Genomic DNA, 27720 nt, shown 5'->3' with positions numbered 1-27720 from the left:
CAGTAGTTGTGTCACGTAGGCTCAGTAGTTGTGGCGCACGGGCTTAGTTGCTCCATGGCATGTGGGGTCCTCCCGGACCGGGGCTCGAACCCGTGTCCCCTGCAGTGGCAGGCGGATTCTTAACCACTGCGCCACCAGGAAAGCCCAGAGCTGTTCATTCTTTCAACAGATATTTATTGTGTTAGATCCTATTCAGATGTCGACTCTAGGGACCCAGCCATGAGCAAGCCACATGATGTCACCACACACAGAACCTATACTCAAGGGGGCCGGTGCGGGAGGCACAGAAAATGTTTAAAATAAATAAATGTATAAGTAATATAACATGACGTAATAAAAAGGGATGAAGAAATAAAAATAGAGTGACAGGTGGTAGAAAATGTTGACTAAGATATTCAAGAGAAGCTTCCCAAGGACGAGGTGTTTGAGCCCAGATCTGAAACGTGGGAAGGAAAGTCAAGGAGAGATCTGGGGATAAAGCCAGACAGGTCTACACCCAGGTGCCCCGAGGTGGACCCACAGCCCACGTCAGCCTGCCGGAGACTGGTTTTGACCCACTGAGGCTTAGAGACGCCCCATACGGACACATGATTTGAGGAACCCCTCCCCCCCGCCCGCCCCGTTGTCCCTCCGGCTTCTGCTACACTGCAGGTTCTAACATCAGCGAACAGACAGTGACACGACTGCATTTGGCACAGTGAGCAGTGGGACATTAATAATATGAATTACAAATGCAAGCCTGAGCCGTTGTGCTGACTTTTATTTAGCCGTTAGTTTGTTGAAACATTCATGAAACACACCCGCAGGCTGAGCAGGAGGCTCACTCTTCACTCCTGGTGGCGTCTGGAAAATGGGGAGTTGGGTTTATCGCTCCCATTGACCGTTTCCTCATCCTAATATTTGGCCTCCTCGATGACACATCACAGCCTGAATTTGCAATCTGAGTGGGGATCGAATCCTGCGTACATTCAAGGCACTCCAGAGCTCGAGAGGGAATTTTTTTTTTTAATTCTTCTTAGCTAAGTTCCCTCCATCTCGGAGGAGGCTGGACCCAAGAGACAGCAAAGTCTGTGCCATGGATGAGAGCAGAGAGAGGCCAGCAGTGTCTTCGGGGGAGGCAAACCCAGTACACTTCTTCCCCAAGCCTCACAGATCACCAGAGACCAGCCCTTGAATAGGACACCCAGTGTGAGGGACTCTGTAGGCTGGAAGAGAGAAGGGTAAAAGAATTCTGAGTTCCTTAGCTCTTGGAGCTCAGAGGATAGGAAAAAAGGCTGTAATGTAGAAGCTGCTGGTACCACGATATCAATTCCTTGCTCCCTAGTTTTTCCTAAGAGCCAGTCCTTGACTCAGCAGTCCCTGAGCCATCTGGATAGGACGCCAGATACCCAAAGCCCTGTCTAGATGGATGATTAAAGGACTCAGCTCAGGAATTCCTAGGATGCAACAGGATATTAAAAGGAAACGTTCTATATAGGCTGGGCTCAGCCTGATCAATACCCATTGAAGACAAGAAAACACAGGGCCGGCCAGCTTCCCACACATCTTATTTATTGCTGGGGTGTGAGTCATGTTAGCAGCTCTGGGAGACACCACAAAGGGATTGCGTCTTCCTATTGTGGATGATTTATTGAGCTGGGCTGCCCAGGGGTAGAACAGGATGGAGCCCATTTCTCCTCGCCTCCCGGACAGCCTGCCCCTGCAACCCCCAGTGACACTAGCCCACTGTCTCACTGGGGAGGAGAAGGTGAGGCAGGCTGGGGAAGCCAGTGCTCTGAGATGCCCCCCAGAGTGGGCCAAGCTGGTGGCCTCCTACTTGAAGGAGTTCCAGTGGCCTCTCATCCACAGTGACCACTGTCCTCTCTGCTCTTTTCCAGGGTGCTCTATGGGAACAAGATCACCGAGATTGCCAAGGGATTGTTTGACGGGCTGGTGTCCCTACAGCTGCTGTGAGTAGGAACTTTGTCACTAATCGTGTCTCTGGAACTATTTGCAGGCTCTTTCCTGCAAACTTTGAGCCGTGCTCTGTAGAGTTCTTCTTTTGACTTTATGCCCATTAAAAGGAAGAAAAAACATTTTTTTTTGAGCTGTCCACCCCGTACCTCCATCACCTCTTCTTGGCGGAAGGAGAGCCAGGGAGTTGGCAGAGGAAGCCTAAGGTCAGTGTAAACGAGCTATAGATGATACACCTCGGGAGCCTGGCCCAGGTATGAATCACTAACCTCAGGCTCGGGGGGCTAGAAATTAAGCCAGAGGTGAATCCTACAAAGGGAAGCATGGGGCAGGGGTGTGCTTGGAACTTAGGGAACTAAAATATTCATACACCGTATTCCAATACGAAAGCTGAAACAGAGCTGCTGGTAGACGTGAGACCTTGAAGAAGGATAGGGGTGGGGCAGTGAAATAATTAGAGAAGGAGCATGATCAATCACCGCTGTGACTCTATCTGGGTAAGATATGGCTGAGATGGGAAGCGTTTATTTAATTTAAAGGAAGATTTGTTGCCTCAAATTTTAAGCTCTGGGATTATTTACGTGCATTTGTTTCATTGTGGTCATTTGAGCTTAAATGTTTGAAGAAGATAAATGAACTCTGATGTGGAGAGGCCAGGAAAGGAATTCAGCTCATCCTGTATTTTAAGATTTTATGACTGGGGGAGAATTATCTCTGGTTTGTGATCAGGTAGCCATAGTATCTACACGCATGTACTATGGGTGTGGGGAGTGTGTGTGTGTGTGTGTGTGTGTGTGTACGTGCGTTTACGTGTGTGCACATGCATGTCCATGTCTGCTCAGGGACCATCATGATTCCTATTGGTATTAGGAATTGATCTTGAGTATCCTGTGAGCAATGGAAGATACCAAGTTTCAGAGAGGGAAATGACTTGTCCTCAGTCACACAACAAAATAGGTGTGGAAGCTGGAGTAGAGCTTATGTGGTCCTGTGGCTCAGAAGCCTCCCAGACCTCTGAATAGCACAAGATGTATGTTCCCAGAGGCGTGCATCTGAGTACAGATGAATGTGTGTGCGTGTGCATGCACATTTGTATGTGTGCCATTGTAAAATCACCTCTAAGTCACAGGCAGGAAGGAAGGGGCCTGGGGCCTCCCTGCTCCCGTGGGCAGTTAAGTGAAGCTCCATTATGAGCTTGCGCACCATGTAGTCAAGTTGTGGCTCCGGATGGGTGGGCGGCCAGGAGCAATGGTGAATAGAGGAAGGTTGGCAACGCATCTCACATGGTGACATCCAAAGAAAAAGGAAGTGAGACTTTTCCTTTAGCCTTTTCTTCTCACATTTACTCCCTACCCTTCCCATGTCCTGTTAAGACTCAGCCCTGGACAGAGTCTCCTAAGACAATATAAGAATGTGAATCATGTCCAGATGAGACGCCCAGCTAGTTTCCAGGCAGCACATCCATCACAGCAATAGTCAGGTTTGTTTCAATGAAGCCGAAAGCAAGAGAAAGAAAATTCTGTTCTTTTTCTCTGCATCCCACCCATCCAACCCTTCACACGTCTGTCTCCGTGTCTGTCTCACTCTCTGTGTCTCTGTGTACCTACCTACTAGCGTTCAAAGGTTGCAGCCCTTGGTGGGCCTTTGTGGCTCTTTGTTAGAATGACATGCCAGGGCTCTGCAGGGAGCTGGGGGGTTCACAGATAGTATTCTTTGCTTGTAGCAAAGAAACTGTAAGTTATAACTGCCACTGTAAGGCCAGTTAACTGTACCTATTAATCCCGTCCAAGAAGAGTAACAATAGCATGGCCTAGAGTTAGATTTGGAGGTGGTGCGTTTCACTGGGCTGGAGTGAATATCCTTTTACAGTCTGTGTTTTGACCGCAGAAAGCTCTATGCCCTTGCATGCATTAAGGAGAAATGTAGCATGCGTCAAAGTGCCTAGCACAGTGCACGGCATGTAGCAAAGATTCCATAAATGCATGTTTTGAGAGTCCGCCTGCCGATGCAGGGGACGCGGGTTCGTGCCCCGGTCTGGGAAGATCCCACATGCCGCGGAGCGGCTGGGTCCGTGAGCCATGGCCGCTGAGCCTGCGCGTCCGGAGCCTGTGGTCCACAACGGGAGAGGCTACAACAGTGAGAGGCCCACGTACCGCAAAAAATACATAAATACATAAAATAAAAATAAAAAAGGAAATGTATCCCAGCTCCAAGCTGACAGCAGTCGTGAGATGACTGGAGTTAACAGGACTTCGCATGGACGGGGAAGGCAACTCTGGTTGAGTATCACCATTTTGAGCAGAGGGAGTTGAGTAGCTGGGAGTAAAGACAAAGCATCCCCCCTTCTCTCGAGACCGAGAGTTGACACAACTCAGGCCACCTCACTTTCCAGAAAGAACCAGCAACTGTAGCCATCATTGGGCTTTGACCTGCTGTTGAGCAGTTAGAAAGCAGGTCCTGATTAGATCTAATTTAGCGTTCAGCCCGCAGTAGATTGGATTTCTCCTTGTTAGACTGGAGACACTCCGATAAGAAGGCTCTGATTAGAATACCCTGCTAGTCTGGGAAATTTCCTGTCCTTTGACTCGAAGACTTTTTGCAAGAGGTTTGTGTTTTTTTCTTCTCTCTCCATCTCTCAAGTTATGGGTGCATCACAAAGCCAAGCTGTCTCTGCCACCCAAAATGATCTTGGATGTTTCCTTTCTGGCACTTGTCATGATGCTACCAGGAGTAAAGCAGGTGCATTGTAGTTGGTTGTCCTGGCTGCCCATCTCCCCTTTCCCTGTTTCTCTAAACTTTTCAGCTATTCCACCACACTTGCCCAGCCTGTTCTGTACCCAGCCCTCCTGGGTCATTCTCTTGCCCTGTTTATTCGGGCAGATGGCCAATGCTGATAGGAGAATGTCTCAGTCTTCAGAGTTTCTCAGAGGCTGCAGCAAATGGGTCTCCATGGACAAGCTTCAGCAGTCCTGGGAAGGACCCCCAAACCCCTATCCTCTTGGTGTCAGCCTCAAAAGAGTCCCCTCCTTTAGTTGGACTTCCAAAATCTTCAGGGCTTCCAGGACAGCCTCTCACCCAGCTGGTATGGAAACCTGTCCCATGCACCCTGGGACAAATCCTACTGCTCTTTTGCTGATAAGTTTCTGTGATAAGTTTTCTCAGTGTAGTTAGAAGGTTAGGAAGCTCTTTCTTATACTAAACCTCAGTAATGGCTTCTGGGAAACTCAGAAAAGACTATTCTCATATTCTTCAAGTGTTTGAAAATAGCTAGTATGTCTCCCTGTAATTAATCCTAAACTGGTTCAGTTCCTGCAGACTTTCATTGTATAAACACACATTTGTTATTAGTGACAACCCTTATGATCTTCAGGGGAGCCTGTCAGTTTCCTTCCTTAAAACAGGCTACTGGGACACGAGTCAGGTGCCCAGTAGGGCAAGAAGTGTGTTTAGAGACTCCCTCCTAAACTGCAGAGAACTGAAATTTCCCACATAGAGACATCTCAGAATCCAAGGTTAGGACCAGACATGCCACTGGGCATGCGCGCCCAGCTCTGATCACCCGAGAAGTGACCTGTCCTCTTCTCCCAGGCTCCGTCCATGCCCTTCCTCACCAGAAACAGAGTGAAACTTGCCGTTCCCCTGCCCACCCTGGCTCCTGGGTTTCTAGGATGTGAGTGGAGATGATGATCCTGAGTGTGCAGCCAGCCAGAGTGCCCCCAGATATGTCACCTTGCAGCTCAGGGGTCAGCCCTCCCCAAGGCAAGGGAAGCAAGCAGTCACCGTGTCTCCGGAGCCATCACTTTCCCCTCTGATGGGCAGCAGTAAGCTGCGCCATTACAGCTCCCCCGGGGGATCGGCACATGCAGTTAGTACTCATTGATTGCATGGCATATGCACGGAAGAGGGATTCAAGTGGGGCAGGCAGTCATTTGAGGTGGAAGCTTTCGTGTAAATGCTGGCTCCGGTCGATGTTAAACCTGCTCCGGGAGGTCTTAACCAAACCAGACTGTCTTAGGGCTGGAATAAGTTAAGACAGCCCAGCACCTGTTGTTTGATTTTCTTGGAAGGCAGACAAGACCACTGGAGCATCTTGGAGTTTTCCAAGCAACATGCCAGTTACAGGGCAGTGAGCAAAACTCCGCTCCCTATAGCTCACTTTCCCTTATCGGCTGTTTTGCAAGTACAACTACTGCTCCTGATGACAACAGCTACCATTCATTGAATACTTAATATGTTCCAGAACCTGTGCTAAGCAACTTCATATACATCACCTCATCTAACCTTTACAACCATGCTAAGAGAGAGGTGTTGTTCAGAGGCCCATTTTATAGATGTAGAAACTGAGCAACTGACGGGTTAAGTAACTTGGCCATTGTCTCTCAGCATGTAAGTGATGGAGCGTTGGAACCCAAGCAGTCTGAATCTGGAGTCCACACCAGAGATATCTGCTTCTGACCCAGTCATGGGCCAATCTGCAGAGCTAGTTTTGTGATACACGAAACAAGAATTCCTCACTGGCTCAAGCCAAGGAGGGAGTACTGTGGAACTGATGCTTTAACAGCTCCTCTTGTTAAGCCTCAGTCTAAATCACAGACCCCTGTCTCCCATGGAACTTCCTCTGGTTGACTGTCCTCACCCCACTGAAGTTCGAGCTGAGCCCTGTAAGAGGGCAATCAAGAAGCCGCTTGTTCTTGGGCTTCCCTGGTGGCGCAGTGGTTGAGGGTCCGCCTGCCGATGCAGGGGACACGGGTTCGTGCCCCGGTCTGGGAAGATCCCACGTGCCGCAGAGCGGCTGGGCCCGTGAGCCATGGCCGCTGAGCCTGCGCGTCCGGAGCCTGTGCTCCGCAACGGGAGAGGCCACAACAGTGAGAGGCCCGCGTACCGCAAAAAAAAAAAAAAAAAAAAAAGAAGCTGCTTGTTCTTAAAGACTGGGTTGAGGTGAGATGATGAGAATTCTCCCCCGCAGTAGAAGCAGACTTCCTTTGTGATGCATTTTTGAGGGAGGAATTCTTCCCTCTCTTGTGTACCTGGAACTTCCTAAGGAAAGCTCTTGAGGGGACTTAAATTCTGGAATCATTCCATGCTTTGGTCATTGAGTGAATGGTTTATCCCTCTTAAAGGACTGATTGGTAACCAGGTAGCAGTCAGATAGGCAAGTTCTACCCTAGTAGCTGTTGGGGAGGGAAGGGGCAAGCCAGGTCACACTAGGTGAGGCCCTTGATCTCCTGAGAGCAGGTGATGGCCCCTTCATCCGGTCTCTCAGAAGCTCAGCTTCCCTCTGATTACCTTAGGAGGTCCCCGTTGCTTGCACCCTCTTCCTCGTGCCCTCCTATATCTGTGGATTCAAAGGAGGTCCTATTTTTCAGACAGGCCACCCTGTTGTTGCACTTCAGTTTGAGTCACCATGACAACCCACAGCCCATGACCAGCAGTGCAGTCATTATCAGGAGAGAAGAAAGCGTCATCATTGCCCCCAGGGACTTGGAGGGCTCCTCTTGTTTCTTTGTGTGAGTGTTTAGCATGACGTGGCCCACAGCACCCATTCACAGGCTCAGAGAAGATTCTGGGCGGGGTCAGAAGTCCTTGACCTCGTGGCACCAGATGTCACCAGGTTCTTCCCCATGTCCAGCCTCAGGAGGTTGCCAAAGGTCAAAATAAATCCCCCGTATTTCATATGGGAAAGATAATAGCATGTTTGTTCTAAGGCAAGAGAGTGGTCCTTATTACAATTAGTAGATAAAGAATTTCAGGGTGGCAGAGGGTTAATTCTAAAGAAATTTTTTTAAAAGAGAAAGACACAATAATGAGAGGGGTTAACTCTAAATCCTGCAGCTTAATCAGAGGTCCAGAATGGCTCCCCTAATTGGCAGCCTCACTAATAGTTAATGCCAGTGCTTAATAGTGGGAAATACTTGCAGGGATACACAGAGAACTTTTTTTGATAACAGAGAGCCTTTGTAACCCATTCCTGAAAAATGATTCCCCTACAGGAGGAGCCAGAGAAAGGGTTATGCCATGGGCTTGTTGGTACATCTTTCCCTTCCTATGGATGCATCTGAATGTTTACGAAACAGAAATTGACCCGCCCCCCCACCCCCCCCACCCCACCCCCCCCTCCGCCAGTGTCACTTTAAGAAAAGGAGGCTCCATGAAGTCCCCGCCTGGCGGGGAGCCTGTGCCCATCTTCCTATCCCGTGGTCTTTCCCGGAAGGGCTTCACGTATTCTGCAGGAAGGGGCTGCTGCGCTCTTTCTTGACACGTTTTCTGAGAAGACCTTGTACTCCAGGTTTGGAATATGCTTTTGGCGTTTGCAGACAAACACCGTATAAATAGGAGGAGTAGCCTTAAACCGCTGTCTTCCGCAGACACTTGGGCAGATGTGGAGAATATAAATATCACCCAAATGAGAGCTTGGGGCCACTGAATCAATATGTGAACCACTGGCATTACCTAGGTGATTTTGATGCAATTTATCATTAAGCCTGATTCCAGATGTTTGTGTTTTCCAAACCTTGCGGCAAAGGCTGTGAGCTCAGGGGAATCTTCTTGGAGGAGGCGACGTGGGCAAGGGCAGTAGCTACAAATGGGGCCTCAGTGGTCCTCTGCCTCTGTAGCCAGAGACGGGAGCCAATAAAGAGTAAGAACAGCTGCTACAAAGTGAACCCCAACCATGTGGCCTCTTTAGGGAGACTGGGTGTGGGGGTCCTTTTCACAGGTCAGGGTGGACCTCACTTCCCTCCTGTGGCCCATCTCCCCCTATTACCTGGACCCTGAGTGAATGAGGCTGCAAGCTGCTATGAGCGATGAGAGCACCTGGGACTTTTCTGGCCGGGCCAGGCCTGGTCCCCCAGCAGGACTGGAATCAGAAGAGCCCTCCTTAGCCCAGACTGAGGACTTGTGCTATTCATTCCCCCTCCCCCCGCCTCCCGCTCCAGCTCTGAGGCTCCCAATGGCTTCTGTTTCCTGCCTTGCTTTTTCTGAAGGCCACAGCTCCTGGAAAGGATTCTCTCTCCTCCGCATCGTTAGGTTGGTTACTCAATGGGCTGAGTGCTAATACCTCTTGACATGGAACATATGTGGAAGCTGAAAGGGCTCGGTGAAGGGGAGGGCGGAAAGAGTGCCTCGTAGAGCTAACACTTAGACGTAAGTTTAGAAGGTGATGTATGTGTACTCGCACTCTCCGTAATTTCCTCTGGCGGGAGCGTGGCTCTTTGCTTTCGTCTTATTGTAGAATCATCACTAAGTTAATGGGAGTGGCTACAAAAACATACTTCTACCTCCTTCCACAAGCTTTGGGCGCTTCCCACAGTCCCTTCACAGGCCAGAGTGGAAGAGTGGGAGCAAAGGCTTTTTTTTTTTTTTTGTGGTACGCGGACCTCTCACCGTTGCGGCCTCTCCCGTTGCGGAGCACAGGCTCCGGACGCGCAGGCTCAGCGGCCACGGCTCACGGACCCAGCCGCTCCGCGGCATGTGGGATCTTCCCAGACCAGGGCACGAACCCGCGTCCCCTGCATCGGCAGGCGGACTCTCAACCACTGCGCCACCAGGGAAGCCTGGAGCAAAGGCTTTTAAAATAAGATAGCATGGATCCAAATCTCAACCTACCACTTACTAGTTGTGCAACTTTGGTCAAAAGTACTCAAGCTTTTTGAGTCCCAGGGGTCTCATCACCTGTCAGATGGAGATTCCATAAGTTAATATTTGTAAGGAGCTGCGCGAGTGCCTGGCCACACAGTGCTTATTACCTGTTAGGTCATGTGGTCCCAGCTGTTCAACCTGGCCTGATCCTCTCAGCCCCACCCCCGCCCAACTACCATCTCTCTTTTGTTTATATGACCTCCACGTTTCCTTTGGGAGGTGGGTCTGGGAGCGGGTGGCCCCGCAAGATGGTTGGATCTGCTTCTGGGGAAATATTGATGAACACGGTACATCCCCAACCCCTCCCCCCTCGCTGGATCCAATAACGGATCAAGCCGAGATCTAGTTGGGGGGCATCAAAATTCGGAGTTTGAGCACCAGGCAGCCTCTTGAATGGCGAGCTGGAGCATCCCATCTTGCATAAGGGATGCTGTTGCCTCTGCTTCGTCGCTGTCCCCTGGTCTGCCTTGAGTGAGAATTCAGGGTGAGGGGAGCACAGAGCCAAACATACCAGCTCCTAAATCAGCGGTTAGCCAACGATGCGTGAAGGTTGAGATCCTGCTTTGCACAGGTGCAGGCCACTCAGCGAGGAGCCTGCCATGGTGCCAATGGCAGTTTAGTGAGCATTTCAAAGAGCAATCCCGTCGCAGCAGCTTGGTGCTGGGTTCTCCCTAAGAGTCAGCAGGACTCCTGATGCCTCTACACAACCAAGAGGCAAGCAGTCTTCCGGACCCAACCTGAAGTGTGCCCAGGTGCATTCCGAAGCTAGCAAAAACAGCCACTCCCCAGAAACAGGCAACACCTTCCACCAGGCACAGGAATGAGAAGATGGATTTTACATAGTGGATGAGAGAGGAGCTTTGGAGTCGGACAGGCTGGAAGTTCACTGGGCAACCTTGGGTAAATCCATCACCACTCTGACCCTCAGTTTCCTCATCAGGAAAATGAGGACAATCATAGTGGTGCTGTGAGGGTGAAAGAAAACACTACACGGAAAGTGCTTTGGAAAACCTTTGGCACAGGGCTGCACACAGAGCTGTGGTCTCTGGAGATGATGCTGCATTAGTATTAATTCACACAGCGGTTACACCACTGCTTCTCAAGGGGGAATGAACTGGGACAGATCAAGCAGCCTTGATGGAGAAAGAGGCAGAATCAATCCCTCCAGTGAAAGAGGGAGAAGGCCTATGTTCAGAACTTCTCACAGAATTGCTGAACCCCATTTCAGATAGTTGTTTACTCTCTGTTTGCTCCATCATAGGGTGGTTTTTCTTTATTTTTATTTTTTAGGGTGTTTTTTTTTATTAATTTTTATTGGACTATGGTTGCTTTACAATGTTGTGTTAGCCCCCACTGCACAACAAAATGAATCAGCCATACACATACAGATATCCCCTCCCTTTTGGACTTCCCTCCCGTTTAGGTTACCACGGTGCATTAGGTAGAGTTCCCTGTGCTATACAGTATGTTCCCATCGGTTGTCTATTTTATACATAGTAACAATAATGTATATGTGTCAGTCCCAGTCTCCCAATTCCTCCCACTCCACCCCTTTCCCCCTTGGTATCCATACATTTGTTCTCTACCTCTGTGTCTCTATTTCTGCTTTGCAAATAAGATCATCTATACCATTTTTCTAGATTCCACATATATGCGTTATTATACAATATTTGCTTCTCTCCTTCTGACTTACTTCACTCTGTATGACACTCTCTAGGTCCATCCACGTCTCTACAAGTGATTAGGATGTTGTTTGTTTGTTTAATTCCCCTGCAACTCTTGTCCATGTACCAGAGAGCTCAGAGATCCTTTCATGGAAGCCAGACCCAGTTGAGTAGCTGCCAATTTGGGATAGAGGACAGAAAGACAGGCTGTTAGATGTCGCCTGTGCTGGAGATCAGTGAGGCTGTCCTCGGCATCTAAATCTGGATAAGCAGCTTAATTTTATCTCTCCCTGCACCGATGCATCTTGCCTTAGGGAGCCAAGCATCCTGGGAGAGAATAAGTGATGGGGAGACTCTGCCCTTTTGTGTTTCCTTTTGCTCCTGCATATGCGCTATCTTTGCCTCAAAGTTGTGCCAGCCTGGGTTGTTTTGATGCCTTACATCTTTGCGATAACATCTCATGCTGAGAGATCTAGGAGCAATAGGGAACAAGAAAGTGGGCAGAAAAAGAAGCCTCGATAGTTCTGATGGGTGAGGAGGGTTGCCAGAGTGGCCTGCAGTTTAGATACCCTTTCAAGGCAGATCAGAGTTGCACTCCTCTCTCCCCATAGCCATCCGCCTTATCCAGTGTCTGGCATTCCCCAGAACCACGTACAGCAACTGGGCTCATGAATCTACACTAGAGTCTCAAATCTAAATGCCTCCTCAGGCAAGGTCAGTAGAATAAACTTGTGAAGGGCATACAATAGGGAATAGTGAGGACTGTGGCAAACAGAGCATATGTCTTATCTAAAGGGGGCAGCCACCCCGTGGCTGCCTCCAGTGGGCCCAGTGTTACTAGAGCTTCTGATTTTTTTCAAGAGAAAATAGAAATATGATGTGTGTGAGTGAGAGAGAGAAATGTCCCAATTTTCTTTATTGAAGTGTAGTTGATTTACAATGTTGTTAGCTTCTGATGTGCAGCACAGTGATTCCGTTATACACATATATGTATATATATTCTTTTTCAATTCTTTTCCATTATGTATAGTAGTTTGTATCTGCTAATCCCAAACTCCTAATTTATCTCTCCCCACCCCACTTTCCCCTTTTGTAACCATAGTTTGTTTTCTATGTCTGTGAGTCTGTTTCTGCCTTGTAAATAAGTTCATTTGTATCATATTTTAGACTCCACATGTAAGTGATACCATATATTTATCTTTGTCTGTCTGACTTACTTCACTTGGTATGATAATCTCTAGGTCCATCCATATTGCTGCAAATGGCATTATTTCATTCTTTTTATAGCTGAGTAATATTACATTTTATATATATATATTTATAGCTGAGTAATATTATGTTTTATATATATACATTTTATATATTTTTAATATAAATATATATACTTTATATATATATTACATTTTATATATATATACATTTTATAATATATTACTCAGCTTTTTATAGCTGAGTAATATTACATTTTATATATATATGTGTGTGTGTGTATGTGTGTATGTATATATGTGTGTGTGTGTATATATATATATATATATATATATATATAAACATACCACATCTTCTTTATCCATTCATCTGTCGATGGATACTTAGGTTGCTTCCGTGTCTTAGCTGTTGTAAATAGCGCTGCTATGAATATTGGGGTGCATGTATCTTTTCGGATTAGCGTTTTCTCCAGATATATGCCCAGGAGTGGATCATATGGTGACTCTTTTTTTAGGTTTTTAAGGAACCTCCATACTGTTCTCCATAGTGGCTGCACCAATTTTACATTCCCCCCAACAGTGTAGGAGGGCTCCCTTTTCTCCACACCCTCTCCAGCATTTGTTATTTGTAGACTTTTTAATGATGGCCATTCTGACTGATGTGAGGTGATACCTCATTATAGTTTTTTCCCAGTTTTTAACACACTGGGAGGGCTGAATGAACGGAGTTGCATGTGGGATGTTGCAAGATGCTGCAGGGAGGATTCTATCCTCAGGTCATGAGATTGGCATTTCTGACCTGGTCTCTTTACTGATAATTCGGTATTTCCTAGCAAGATGATGCCCTCAGAAGGCCCTGAACATCCAGCTTTGGAACAAATCATCTACCGCATAGTTTATCTTTCTTTTTAAACAAGAGAACCAAAAAATGTGTGTGTGTGAAGGGTTCATTCCTGACCTGTGGCGACTTAGCCCTGTTGGATCCTCTCGCTATTCTCCCTGTTTCTCTGTTCCATAGCATCCTCCCTGAAATACCCCCCAAAGAGAGTGATTTTGACTAAAATTTAATATACAAAGCACAGTAAATTCTTGGGGGAAATTGCTACAAAGGGGATAGACAGATGGGTGGGGTAGATGAGGCATTCATAAAGAAGAAACTAAACCCTCCAGAGACCTAGAGTACCATAACTGCATCCAGCATGCACCTTGGAAACGTGTAACCTTGAACAAGCCCACCAATCTCTCAGCCTCAGTTTCCTCAACTGTAACGTGCAAGGCTGGCTCTGCCCATCTGCCCAGGTTACTGTGAGAATAAAAGGATGTCAGGAAAGCACGCTGGAAAACAGGAAAAGTATTCTAGCAACGTGAGCTTTTTTTGCCACTGGGAGGCAGGAGGACATCTGTGTGAACCCTTGGGACCCTGACCGTTATTAGCCAGATTAAACGTCAGTTTTTCTTCCTCTTGTCACTGCCACAGCTGCCTGCCTCACAGGACGGGCCTGCAGCAAGGGAGTGGGGGCATGGGTCATTGAGCTCCCATGGCAGCCCCTCCGTTACCAGCTCCAGTCCCCTGGACCCTGGCATCAAGAGCCTCCAGAGGCAAGCCAGCCATGATGCATCCCATGGGTCCCTCCCCATGAGGGAAGCTCTGAGCCAGCATTGATAAGAGAAATTTTTTAAATTCCAGCTTTTTGCTGGTTAGTTTAGTAACCCCCTCACTTTCATTCAAGAGTGGGTGAGCAGTGATTTTACACGAGCTTCAAGGGCACAGCTAGTCAGTCTAGGATCATAAAGGACATTTGTAGGACCCAAAGTGCTTGCCTTGCCAGCCCCATTCTGGAAAACACTTCCATCACCTAGGATGGACCAGCATTTCACCAGAAACACAGCTTCCTTTTATGCTTTCTTTTTTTCCTTTTTTTGGTTTTGGTTGGCCGGGGCGGGTCTGAAGAACTAAAACCATAGCAGAACGGGGTCCCTCGTGGATAGGAAGGCTGACCCTGGGGGATAGGTGTCACCTTAGAGGAGAGTGACCCCCTGGATTTGCATATGGAGTTGAGTGTATTTCTTAATAAATGCTTGTGCTAAGCACTAGGAATAAAGGGAGGAATAAAATAATGTCATTTGTGCCATCATAGAACTTACCGTCTTGGGTGGGAGGCAAACGATAAACAAGAAAACAAACAAATATCCTCTAACCATAAATTGAGAAATGCTACGAAGGAAATAAATAGGGGGCTATGAGAGACAATAGTAGGGGTCGTACTGGAGATGAGGGGGTCAGGACAGGCCTCTCTGAGGAGCTGACATTTGGGCTCAGATACAGAGGAGGAGAAGGAATCACGTTATGAAAGGCGTAAAGAGCGTGTTCAGAACATGCGTGGTGTATTTGCGGAATCACGCAGGACTCCATCCATGTGTGTGTTTGTGTTTCTGTGTGTGTGTGTGAGAGAGAGAAAGGATGTGTCTGTGTGTGTGTGTTTATGTGTGAGAGAGAGAGAAAGGATGTGTATGTGTGTGCACACATGCCTACCCACGGCTGTATTTTTTCTGGGACGATGACCTATAACTTTCATCAGTTCTCCAACGGGATCAGTGATCCAAAAGAACTCTAAGGAATTTTCTGAATCAAAATTACCCTTAGTCAATCAGCTAAAGCATCCAAATAATTGTGCCAAATGATTTTTTTTTTTTTTTTTGAGTCCTGGAAGCTCTGCATGCTAAAGCAGAAAGTGGAGCACACAGGGTGCCATTTCAGGTCTCTCTCCGAGAGCACGGGTGCAGGGCAAGTCTCCAAGTGATCGGTGTGCGACACAGCATCCGTGGTGACCGGGTGCATGAGTGCCCGGACGTGTTCGGAGGTTCGGTGGCCACAGGCATGCGAGTCCCTCTCTTCCTCTGCTGAGGGCCGGAGCCCCTGCTGTAAGGAGAGCACTGCAGGTCATCACAAGGATTAGTGAGTCACCAGCCTCTCTCCTGCCTGCAGGCTCCTCAATGCCAACAAGATCAACTGCCTACGGGTGAACACGTTTCAGGACCTGCAGAACCTCAACCTGCTCTCCCTATACGACAACAAGCTTCAGACCGTCAGCAAGGGGCTCTTTGCCCCTCTGCAGGCCATCCAGACTCTGTGAGTATGCCACCTCGAGTGCCAGCGCGTGCCCAGGCAGCCAGCAACCCCAAACACGTAGTCGCAGAGAACATTCAAAATGAAGGCAGAGTGAGCACGTCCAGGAGGAATCCTGGAGCCTGCAGCGAGAACGGGATATTAATAATAGCACTAGCTTGGGACCTCCCTGGCGGTCCAGTGGTTAAGGATCTGCGCTTTCAATGCAGGGGGCGTGGGTTTGATCCCTGGTCAGGGAACTACCATTTCCACATGCTGCATGGCTTGCCCAAGAAAAAACAATTTTTTTTTAAATCATAATAGGGCTAGCTCACCTGTACTAATCTCTCATACCATGCTCCGTGCCCCACTGGGTGATTTCCCTGTATCCAAACAGTTAAGCCTCACAACAGCCCTAGGAGGTAGGTGCTTTTGTGATCCCCCATTTCTATGTGAGGAAACCAGAGGCACGGAGAAGTTAAGTAACTTATTCAAGGTTGCACAACTAGTAAGAAGCAGGATTTGAATCCAGGCCGAGTGGCTGCTCACCTGCTCTTTTAACCACTGTGGCCACTGTATTCTGAGCAGGCTCCATCTCTGCTGATAACCCATTGCTGCCCACCAACACCCACAAAACCAAGCCTCTGGTACAGGCACACTGTACCAGAATACGGGAGTATTTCAACACCCTCGTTAGGGAAGAGTTCCTCACTCCCAAGCACTGCAGACGTTCATAAATAGTTCCGTTAGATAGATGACACCTGAGTATAGATCTCAGCCCGTGTTTTGGATGGCTCCACCCCTAAGCTTAGACCCTAGCTCCAGCCCCCAGCCTGACCATGAGCCTGGGGGCTTCTGGAGCCCTTCTGAGTCATCTGGAACTTACTGCCCCTGTAGCCAGAGACGGGAGCCAATAAAGGGTAAGAGCAGCTGCTACACATTGAACCCCGACCACGTGCTGAGCGCTGAGTGTGGTGCTTTGGACAGTTTTCTCACTGAGCCGGGGGAAGCCAGGCCCATGGTGTTGTTGCCCTTGTGATGCTGAGGATGGTAAGAACAAAACCCGCTACTATAAATGGAACACCCACCCTGTGCCCGACACCATGCCAGCTGCTTTATGTACCGGGTGTTCCTGAGCTTGGAGAAATAAAATTCAGTCTGCTCTCAGCATAAACCCTAAGCCTGCAACTTTCATTGCCCTTCAAAATTGGGGTGGGTGAGATTGGAGACGATCAGGGGTGGGTCCTGACCCAGGTGGGGAGAGTAAGGAAGGCTGATTCCCCAGGCGGGATGCCGGCTGCACCTGTGACTGTCTTTTGCAGACAGCAGACCTCAGGCCCCCTCTCCGGGTCTTGTCTGAGAGCAGCTTCCACCTCCCCCGAGGCCTCCTGCGGCGATGAAGGAGGGAGCCTGGCGCCAGAGCCTAGCACCAGGCAGGGGGGTGGCGGAACGTGGCACCAGGGGTCCCATCTGATTAACTCCCGTCCCTCTCGCAGCCACTTAGCCCAAAACCCATTTGTGTGCGACTGCCACTTGAAGTGGCTGGCCGACTACCTTCAGGACAACCCCATCGAGACCAGCGGGGCCCGCTGCAGCAGCCCGCGCCGGCTGGCCAACAAGCGCATCGGCCAGATCAAGAGCAAGAAGTTCCGCTGCTCAGGTAATCAGCTTATGGGGCAGGGCCCCACCTTCCGACTCAGAGTACAGCAGCCCCGGAGAGGCCAGTAATCCAATCTGGAGGACAGCGCGCGCTGTAATGGCTCCTGGGGATCATCTTTGCAAATTAAATTGGGAAAATTCAGTTAGCCCTGCAGAAAACCAATTAGCTTATGGATTTAAAATAAAACACACACACACAATAAAAGCATTGTGGGGAGGAAGGCGGGTGATTTGGGGAGAGACAGAACCCAGGCAGCAGCCCATCTCCCGAGCTAGGTGGAAATGAGGGGATGAGGCAGCCTGGACACATGCGATCTTGAGAGGCCATGATTTATTTATTTTGTATTGTTAGTTTCCAAATCACGCTCCCCAAGTGGCAGATAGAGAAATAAATATACCCCAGGCCAGGCTGCAGGAAGCATGGAGCCTTGGGGGCCTCCTCTCCCCCTCTATGGCCACCTTCGGTACAGCCCTTGGACCACAGTGTATTCTAGGTTTCACAGACGTTTTTGCTCTCTCCTCCACCCCAGATGGGTGCCTTCTGATCATGGAGAGAACAGCAAAGAGTGTTGCTCAGAAAGAAAGCAAAGCCTTGCTCTCTAGTTCCCAAGCTCTCTCCAGAAACCTTCCTCCCTACTGCACCCAGAAATGAAATGGGGAGGGGGGTTGGTGAATGGCAGGGGAATTCTCAGCTCATCTTGGAAAGAGAACTTGCTCTTCTTGATGCAAGAGCTGGATGAACAGGCAGTTAAAAATGACTATCATTTGTGTTGTTTGCTACTGGAAAAAAATCACCAAGCTGCTTTGTGCTCCCAATGGTGAGACGTTGATAGCATGATGTAGTGAGATGGGGTGAAGCCAACCCTCACAATCTGTGTGTCAGCAGGAACTGTTCTTCTCTCCCTGCCCGGAGCATCTTGTGTAGGTGGGTTTTCCTGGGGAGAAGGCTAGTGTCGGCCCTAGTCGCCGGGAGAAGACCGGCAGGCAGACCTCCACTTCTTTCACGTTGTTCTTGACCTCAAAGTCGGATTCTTCAGTCCGTGCCTCCAGAATGATCAGCCTGAGCTGTTTTATTTTTTTCACCAGAAGCAAATACCTTGAGAGGGCTTGGAGGGACCCCAGGGACTTTGCGGCAGTCTGAGACATTGATCTCAATTTGCCTTCCCCAGAATAACGATGTCGGTTACGAGAGCAGCTCCTTGCCGCGGATGAGCACTGTGCTCAGGGCTTCTAGTTTGACTCGGTTTTTCCAATAGTCCTGTGAGATGAGCAGGAGAGGTCCCCTTGCTGCAGCAGAGGGAGCTGAGGGCTCAGAGGTGAGGGGGCACCCCATGGTCACAGCAAGCAAACGGTAAAGGCAGGCTCGGACCCCAGGTCTGGCTCACTCCTCAACACCACGCGGCATGTAGGAGAGAAGGACCATTGGGGAAAGAGGTCCAGCTGCTTGGATGACTTCCTTCCCCAGCCTCACGGCCCCGCCCCCAACCTCAGGCCCTGAACTCTTTCCTTAAGTTCCCTCTTGGGGCCGCAGCATCTCAGGGAGGAAAATGCGCTCCCAGCCCAGAGCTGTGCCCTGAGGCACAACCGTCTTGTACCCGGGTCCCTTTCCTCATGACTTACACCTCTTGCTCCTTCTGCCTCCTCTCTTCCTACCCATGTCTGGCTGGGGCTGAGTTAATTACCTCTAACAGCAGTTGTGCCCAAGAAGAGGGGTGATAAGAGGCCGAGGAGGGCAGGGTGCCATCTGCCATCCCTGATCCCTCAGTCTGGAGGCTGGTGGTGGGGTGGTCCCATCATGATCTCTAGATCCCGATTGATGCCAAGACCCTGGGGCATAGGGTGGGGACGAAATCAGCCCAGGGATCAGCCATTGCCTCGGAATGACTGTAGGCTGGGTTTGGGGATGAGGTACAGACAGAAGTAAGTAGGAGAAAGAGGAAAACAGCCAGTAGACCTAGAAACAGTAGAGCTTAGCTCTAGCTCTAGATCTGCCACTACCTACCTATCTTTGCACTGGAGGAACCCTGGCTTCTTTTCCTATGTGGGGTAGGAATGATTAGACATTTTAAAAAGACACAAATAAGGAAAAGGGACAGGGTTTCTGGATTGACCCTGTCTAAAAAAATTTTTATACATCAATACTAAACAGAAAGGTTATTCCTATAAAGGTAGAGAAAGTTAGAGCTGTGATGATCCTAACATATAACATTCTATATGCTCTTATTTTATGTAGCTACAGACAAGAGAGGTCAAGAGAGCTAGCTACTGGTGCACTCCAAAGGCCTTGGCTTTGAGAGGCACTGGGGCCCAGACCTGCTTAGCACTGAGGGATGCAGAAGCCATATCTCTAAAGCTCTGTGTTTCCAGGAAGCTCAAGAAGAAAGAAGGAGGGGCAGGTGACACGTACTGGATTTGACAGATAATAAGTCTGCTTTTTACTTTCCCCTAAAAGCACTCCCATTGCAAAGACAGCTGATGTAATTAGGAGCCAATTTGAGGGCTGCTCTTGCAACGCATAAAGCTCCTCCTTAGGCTGGGCATCTGGCTTCCCAGCTGCACTGTGTCTGCCTCTATCAGCTGTATCCGCCGCCCTGGGCAGCAAGATCGGGTTAGAGGTGAATGCTGCCGGCTGGGGTAATCTGACCATCAGATTAAGGCCTCCTCAAAAGGCACCATCTGGCTGCCTGAGACCCCAAGCCCGTCCTCGGGGGAGCACTTGGCGGTTGCAAAATGCTGTCTGCCTTCCGTCATGCCTCCCCCACTTTGTGTGTGGAGATCCAGTTGGCAAGAAGAAACTGGTGGTGAAGAGTACAGAGTGGTGTAACCCCTGTCCTCATCTGTACAAAGATGGCAAAGAGTAAGACACTTCTCAGGGAATCACAAAACTTTAGAGCCCCCAGAGATTACCCAGTCCATGCTAGAGAGGAAGAAAATGAGGTTCACACGGCAGTAAGTCTTATCTAAGATTATAGAGTGGTATTTTCAGGACAAGATTTGTAACCCAGGACTTCTGATATACTGAGAAGATTCTTGATAACTTTCTCCTGGGCCCCTCCATTTCTTTCTGTTGAAGGAAACCAAACAGAAGGAGGGGAATTTTAAAGCTTGGGGACAGGGGCATGAAAGGGCTGGATTTTCCCTGCACTGGTGCTGAGGACCTGATCAAACTTGAATACGAAATCCCCAAACCAGAGTGTTCGCAGAGCCCTGCCTGTCTGGAGGCGCTCAAAGCAGAGTTGAGTCTAAATTATAGTGGCCAGCTCTAGCCGGTCGGATGGGAGGGCTTAGCAGGAGGTGGAGCCAGATCCGGAGCTGTGGAGTGACTTGGACTAACCAGTCAGTCATCACAGATAACCTGTACACGTCAATGTGCTGCCACCACCTTGTCCTAAAAACACACTGTGGAGGAACGGTGACCCCGTCGCTCCTGTCAGAGGGCAGGGCAGTGAGGGTCCCAGTCTGGTCTCTTCAAGATGCCCTGACTCTGGTCTCTTCAAGATGCACACATCTCTTCACGGCTTGGGTGGAAATTCATAAAAACGGCCGCTGACCTTTTGCAGATAAGGGTGTAAAGGCTGGGCACCCTCCCTGGGCCCATGGCATCAAGAACAACTGGTTGTTGGTCTCCCCAGCCCACTCCATGATTTACAGTCATGGCGGAAGTCAGGAAGGACCCTAGAAGCTGGTATCTTCCACTTTCTTTCCTTTTCTTAGTTTGAAAGAGCCTCCTTGTCATGATCATTGTGACTGTGGGTTTCTCAGTCCCAAACCCAGGGCCCTGGGGCTTCCCCAACTTTCTCCCTGCTAGGAACATGTATTTTGTCTCAATGTCACACCCCTTCTCTACTATACCTTGATTGATCTGTGATGAACATCCGTCAGCCAGGGGTTTCTGGGGGCCTTGAAGGATACTGAGGAGACATCAGAGGGACTTTTTCTAAAGAAGAGCATTGCAGCTTTGCTAGACCACTAGGAACCGTGACCTGTCTCTTTACGGAAGGCGCCGGGGGAACAGCCTGTCACGGAACCACTCTGCTACGGGATGGGCCCTAGGCAGCAGACAATGCGGAAGATGCCTCTGCTAAGTTCGACGTCTTGGCACATCTAACGGTGTGATTGAATGGGGTTCAGAGGCTCAGTTCAGGCCTGCGAAACGATCCCAGACATTTGTGGTCATAATTCCCCTTGGGAAGGGTCTGTTCTACCCTGATACTCCTGAGTAGGGATGTCCAGTGGCCTCCCACCCGTTCTTCTCCCTTCCTCCTGTGTCTCTCCCGGGGCGGGGTGTGAAGGGCGGTAGGGCTCCTGTCTCCGGACGTGCTCCTGTGGAACCCCGCTCTCGGTACTAATCACGCTCAGTGGGGGCCTGCTCCGGCTTCCGCTTCTCCACGCTGCTTCCTCTGAGCGCTCCTGTCCTCTCTCTGACGCTGCTTCCTGACCTTGACTCTGACCAGTCGCCGCGGGGCTTTCCTTTGTGCTTGATCTAACCATGTGGTGGAACGATGGAAACGGAACATGGTTCTGTCAAGCACCGCGGAAAGCACCGCGCTCTCCTGCAGCATGGCCCGCCACCGCTGGACACCTCTTCTCTGCTCTGGAGCACCGCAGCCCACCACCCGCCAGACCCGCCTCTCTCGGTCCAGCCTCACGAAGGGTGGGGGCGGGTGGGAGTCTCGAAGGATTCACAGAGCACCTCCAACTCCAGGTAGCAGATCTGGGCTGAAATAGGGATGGGGAAGCGTACGGGGGACAAGCTGAGATCTGCATCCACGTCTCTATCCCAAATGGAGTTGCCATCCCCCAAATCTAGTCTGGATGCCAGCCAAGTGGTAAAGTAGCTAGGTCTGAGCTCAGACACCACTGTTTTTCTTCTTGAAGAGAACACGTATACCCAAGGCGTACGCCCTTTGTTTCATGGAAGAGTCCCAGCCCAAGGTCATTTTCCCACGTGGCAGTTAACGCAAAGCTCACACTGCTGGTACCCACCCTCCACCTACCATCTTTATTGGAAGCATTAGGACTTAATGTGAGCATGAGAATGATGAGACTGCCATGAGTCTGAGACACTGGATGTAACCTGAGGCTCCTTCTGGAACTGACCCCCTCTCCTCACAAGTACTTTGGTCCCCGTGCAGCCTAAAGTCCAAGCTGTCTCCTTGACCTTCTAAGCACAGTTAACATGAGGCGAAAGTGCTGGGCTCCTCAGTGGTGCTAGCTCAGTGCCATGTGGGGTCTGTGCGGAAGCCCACTGCCTCTGATAATAAAGAGAGGGGCGTCTCGGCACCTCCCGTGCTGCTTATTTCTTGATAAATCCTAGACCCAGTGTAACCGGAAGATTGTGTTGTTGGTTCATGCCGTGGAATGTGTGTGCTGTCCCATGTGAGAGAGGGCCCTGGCTTGAGCCAGGAGCCGGGCTCTGGGCTTCCATGGCGATGTGTGACTCTCACTGTCTCCTGTCTCTCGGGTTACCCCTCAGAGCCAGGGCCGCAGCCGTTGCTGAGGAATGGAGAGTCCTGTTTACCTCTCTGGATTCTTTTCTCACGGGCTTACTATGGACCGGGTGCTGAGCTAGTTTACATCCTCACCTTGTTTAATTTTCACAACAACCCTGTAAGTCCCATTCTGCAGATGAGAACATTGAGGCTCAGAGAGGCCAACTAACTTGCCCAGGGTCATTGGACTCCAGCACGGCTGCTCTTTACGACTGTAATCCTCAGTGTTCCCAGCTGCGGACAGGCCCATGGCCTTGAGTTATAAAATCAAAAAGACCTTGACTTGACTCGATAGGGAGTTGAAAAAAATAACACTCCCTTTCCAACTTCCTTCTGTTAATAGAAAATGACTTGAGCAAGAAAGAGAGCAAGCATCCCTGTTTACATGGCTCCTCCCCCCCAGCATGAATATACCAAGACCCATTTGGTACAGAACAAGTCCTCGGGCCTAGAGAAATTTTCTTTCCCTCTGAACAGAGAGGGCGTTCTGAGTTCCTCGGCACTGCTGCCACCGTGCCAGGGCCAGGCCTTCGGGAGTGGGTCCACAGGGTGCCCTTCCACGGGTGCCTCCCTGGTCCTCCGGCAGCTGGCTGTGACCAGGCAGTGACCGGATGCAGGCCATGGCCATTTCCCTCTGCTTCCAGGCAGATAGCTGCATTCATGTTAGACTCTGACAGGGAGAACTTACTAGGACAGCTGTCTGCCCAACCAATCTCCAAACTCCTGGTAAACGGTGTTTTCCAGCCAACTGGTGTCTGGTCCCCTGGCCTTTGCCGACGAGTGGATAACTGTGAACCTAGCAATGTTCTCTTGATTCCATTCATGACCTATAACCTTTGCTTGTCCTTTCAAGCTGAAGAGCCCCGGTAGGCCTCCTACTCCCCCCCCCAGTTCCTCTTTCTGCTCCTTTCCTCCTTCTTTCATCCCGCCCACCTTAGGGGTATTGGAGGTAGAAGAGGAGAACTCTGGACACGTGCGTTGGCAGGTCCTTGGTACTCTGATAACCGTGCATCTGTGACTTCCATTAAGCAAACTGGTTGCCCAGAGGATGATGCAAAATGCAGACTGCTAGTGACAGCAGCCATCCTGGGCCCAGCGCTGGCCTCTGCAGCCAAGTCCATCCAAAGGATGGGAGCTTTGACTCCCCACCTGCCCCAAGCCCCTGACCATCCAAACATTACATACATCCTCTCCTGGGAAGTGGCGGCAGGGCAGGGATTCATAATAAAACCGCATTGCTGTGGATTTCCACTCCCCTGGTCTATTGAAGTTTCTCTGTGCTCACGTCCCAAGTGTCGTCGTTCTGAGCTGCCCACCAAGGAGGAGGAGGGCTACGGGGGCAGGAGCAGGGGAGATGCCAGGTGACATCAGCTCTCCCAAGACCCATTTCAGCCGGCGTCTAGTTTTATGGCCCTTGTTCAAATCCTCCGAGATCTCTCCTGTCTGAACTCCCCTAAAGAGAAGAAGCAACGGCCTATTTCAGTTACTTCTCTCCTACTAAGTATTTCTGGCAGTGACAAATATGCATTGAGATTGAAATTGACTTTTAAAGCTCTGGAAAAGTTAAAAATACTTTTGGGTAGTTATGAGCATTAGGCATAACAAATGGCTCCGAGAAACCCTGAGTAGTTTGGGTAATGAAATATGAAGTGATGGAGGTGGCATTTCAGGCTGGCTCCGACTGGGGAACGCACTCTTTCGGTTTTGTACGTACGCCGTTATTAACATTTCTGGCTCCCACTCATATAAAATACCAAACTCCGATCCCCTCGTTATTACAAACCAGGGCAATAACAAAAACAGCAGGGGGGAAAATGTTGGAAAGAACACGTTAGTCCATCGAATCTAATTGCAAAATCATTTCATTAAAATGGGTCAGCGGCTCCATTGCACAGGTCGGCCAGTTATAATCTAAGTATACTACAGAGAGCGATTCCTGCTAACTACAGACGCTCTCACCTTGATTGAAACGAAAACGCATTTAATCGGCGGCTGTCCCCAGCCGCAGCCCAGCCGGTGCACATCTTCAGGCTCATCATGTTAGCGAGCAAACTGTGCCCCCTCCTGTCTTTCTGGCTTTGATCGCTCAGGGTTTCTCCGCTTTGCAAGGATCCCATCCTAGACACCTTCTCAAAGGAAAAACACGTGCATATGTACGAAAAGCCCCTTCACACCGTCACCGTGGGGAACCGCCGTGGGGAATGAGAGAGGGTTGTCATCTAGCAGGGTTTGCGCGATGAAATTCATCCAGGACTCAGCACGCTGATGCGTCGGTGGGTGGGGGGCCGGAAACAGCCCAGGTGAGAGTTATTCAGTGGGACGGATGCTGACAAGCCAAGGGCAAGAAATTTGCATAATGCACTGGACCAGGGAGCCGCCCAAGAAACCTGGGATACCTGCTTGGATTTTGCTCACACAAGCCTGCGGGTGGAAAGTGAGATGAAGGAGGGGAATGGGGAAGGAGCAAAGAGGGAAAGAGACAGGTCCAGGCCTTGACCTTCTGTTTTAGGTGGATGATGTCACTTCAGAATCAGAGACCCACCAAGTCCATCCCCAATCAGGCATTACCACGGGGAGAAAACGTGAGGAGTGAGAAACCAAGAGGGCAGTGGAGACATCTGCTTCCTGTCTCCCTGCAGCCCACTGAGGGAAAATGCCATTCAGTTCACCTCCACCAACTTGACTTTATGATCATTCCTAGGTCTGGGATTAAGGTTTTGTCCAAAAGCACATCTGCAGTAAAGCAAAGTATTAGTCACATGGGCCCTGGCAGCAGCCTGCCTGGGTTCGTTTCTCTGCCACGTCCTGAGTGACCTGCAGGCCTCAGTTTCCTCATCGATAACATGGAGTCACAATAGCCTCAGAGTGTTGTGAAGGTTTAATGGGCTCACGCATTTGCAGTTCAAAGAATAGTGCCCTGCTTGTGATCCACGCTCAGCACACACCAGCTATCATCACTCACTGTGCCGATGTTTTTACGGCTTCTGACACGCGCCAGATGTGCCACTAGGTGCCCCCGAAATCGAATCACAAACATCTGTACAACTCCTGACCCTTTTCCAGAGGCTCTCCACCACCTTGATCTTCCTCGAATCTTCACAGCCCCTGTGAGAGAGGGGCAATTTATGTGGTTTCCGTTTTACATGTGGAGAGATTGAGGCTAGTAAGTGGCAAAGCCTGGGCAAATCCAAGCCTTCTATGGCTAAAACCTCTGTACTGCAGATGCCCCGTTCTGCTCCTAATACACATAAGGTGGCCAAGGTCCACCTCCACTAGCCAGGCAAACAAATGACCTTCACGTTCTCTGCAACACTGCAGAAATACGCACGTATGGAACAATTTATGTGCTAAGGACACCCCATTTATGTACTGGACAGACGTGAGCCAAGCTCTCGTGCCCGGCATTGTGCCGATGAACCGCTGAGGGTGAAAATAAAAGAGACCCGACCCCCATCAACTAGCTCGTGTCTGATAGGAGAACCAGAGCTTCCCTTTTATTTCGGGCAAGGTTTGTAGTCTCACAGAGGTTCGCCCAGGTGCCAGGGGATCATTTCTGATCATTAAAGCAGCTCCTCGGGGCATCTCTCAAGACGGCACATCATTGGCCCTGTTACCATTACTGTGTATGTAACCTCCAGAAAAATTCGATTTCAGACATTAATCTTAGCTCCAACTACCTTTAGCTCATTGGAACTGGCTTTTCACTGTAGTTAAACAGAGCTTCCTCTCAAAGGCAGCAGGTACATCTAACCCTCGCAAGAGTTGTACTTGTCTTTACAGTGTTTTACATTTGAATTCATCACCAATATTTTTTTAAAAGAATTATCAGGCAACCCTGAGCCAAAATCCCAAACGTTAAGGCAGTGGGCTTCAATTCCCCAGGACCACAACCCCCATGATTGCTTCCCAATAATGAAACCAGGTGTCAAGGCTATTGATTGATTGCCATGTGCTGGGCCCCCTTTATCGTTTCATTACCTGCTTTGTCCCTGAAGACAGCTGAGTTTATGACCCTCTTCCCTGACCTCATTCCCACCCCTGGCATAGCTCCCATCAAAATCTCTTCATTTGGATTTTCATGAATATTTAGAGGGCCCATGGATCATGGGCATCATGGACTAAGTACCCCCCGTAAATCGTATACCAAATTCTGTACAGGGACCTCAAAAAGGTCCATGACCCACAGAAACTTAAGAGCCCACGGAGCTTGTGGCATTAGATGGAAAGTGATGAATGACAAAGACCAAAGGGAGAGCAAGCAGCCTGGAGGCTGGGGTGCGGGGAAGGCAGAGCAAGGTGGCCAAAAAATGAGGGCAATGCTGCCTCTGTCACTGGGCCATCCCCCTGCCCCGTGTCTCCCCATCTCCAGTGCCCACAACCTCGCCCCATGCCGGACCGGCTGCCACTGACGCCCCCTCTTTGGCGCCCCCCAGGCTCGGAGGATTACCGCAGCAGGTTCAGCAGCGAGTGCTTCATGGACCTCGTGTGCCCGGACAGGTGCCGCTGCGAGGGCACCATCGTGGACTGCTCCAACCAGAAGCTGGCCCGTGTCCCAAGCCACCTCCCCGAATACGTCACCGACCTGTGAGTGCTGCCCAGGCGGGAGCCCCTGCACGTCCCCGCGCCCAGTCTCCCTGAGCCAGCCAGGGTGGGTGTGGGCTCCTAGAGGTGGCCCCCTCCCGGCTCAGTCACCTGGGTGTTCCTTGGTGCCCCCTGCGTCCCAGGATGAGGGCAGACTCCCCCAAGCATCCGCGGGGGACAGCTTGCTCAGAAATAAAGACAGCTCATTCATTCTATTGATACAAAGATTTTCCGAACACCCGCTGCGAGCCAGGCGCTGTGCCAGGCCCACCCTTTTCCACGGTGAACTAAGCAGACCACCCCTCGTAGCCCTTAGGGAGCTTACAACATAACCGGAAAGATGGATAGCGCATAAATGACTGACCTAAAGTGAAAAAACAGCTAGGACGATCAGGTGTATCTGCGCCTCTGGTTATCCA

General features: G+C 49.9%; 1 protein-coding gene across 1 annotated transcript in view; it reads left to right on the top strand.

Annotated features, from left to right (window-relative positions):
* SLIT3 (slit guidance ligand 3) overlaps positions 1-27720 on the top strand; it is a 611722-nt gene that overhangs the window by 493743 nt on the left and 90259 nt on the right. The window contains exons 12-15 of the mRNA XM_022595144.2: positions 1878-1949; positions 15450-15593; positions 17066-17229; positions 27154-27304. Of these exons, the coding sequence (XP_022450852.2) occupies positions 1878-1949; positions 15450-15593; positions 17066-17229; positions 27154-27304 (531 nt within the window). The remainder of the gene's footprint in view (positions 1-1877; positions 1950-15449; positions 15594-17065; positions 17230-27153; positions 27305-27720) is intronic.

This window comes from Delphinapterus leucas, chromosome 3 (assembly GCF_059928025.1).
Source record: "Delphinapterus leucas isolate spDelLeu-1000000601 "Yukka" chromosome 3, BTC_Dleu_Yukka2, whole genome shotgun sequence".
Classification (NCBI taxonomy): domain Eukaryota; kingdom Metazoa; phylum Chordata; class Mammalia; order Artiodactyla; family Monodontidae; genus Delphinapterus; species Delphinapterus leucas.
This window is presented reverse-complemented; position numbering and strand designations above follow the sequence as displayed.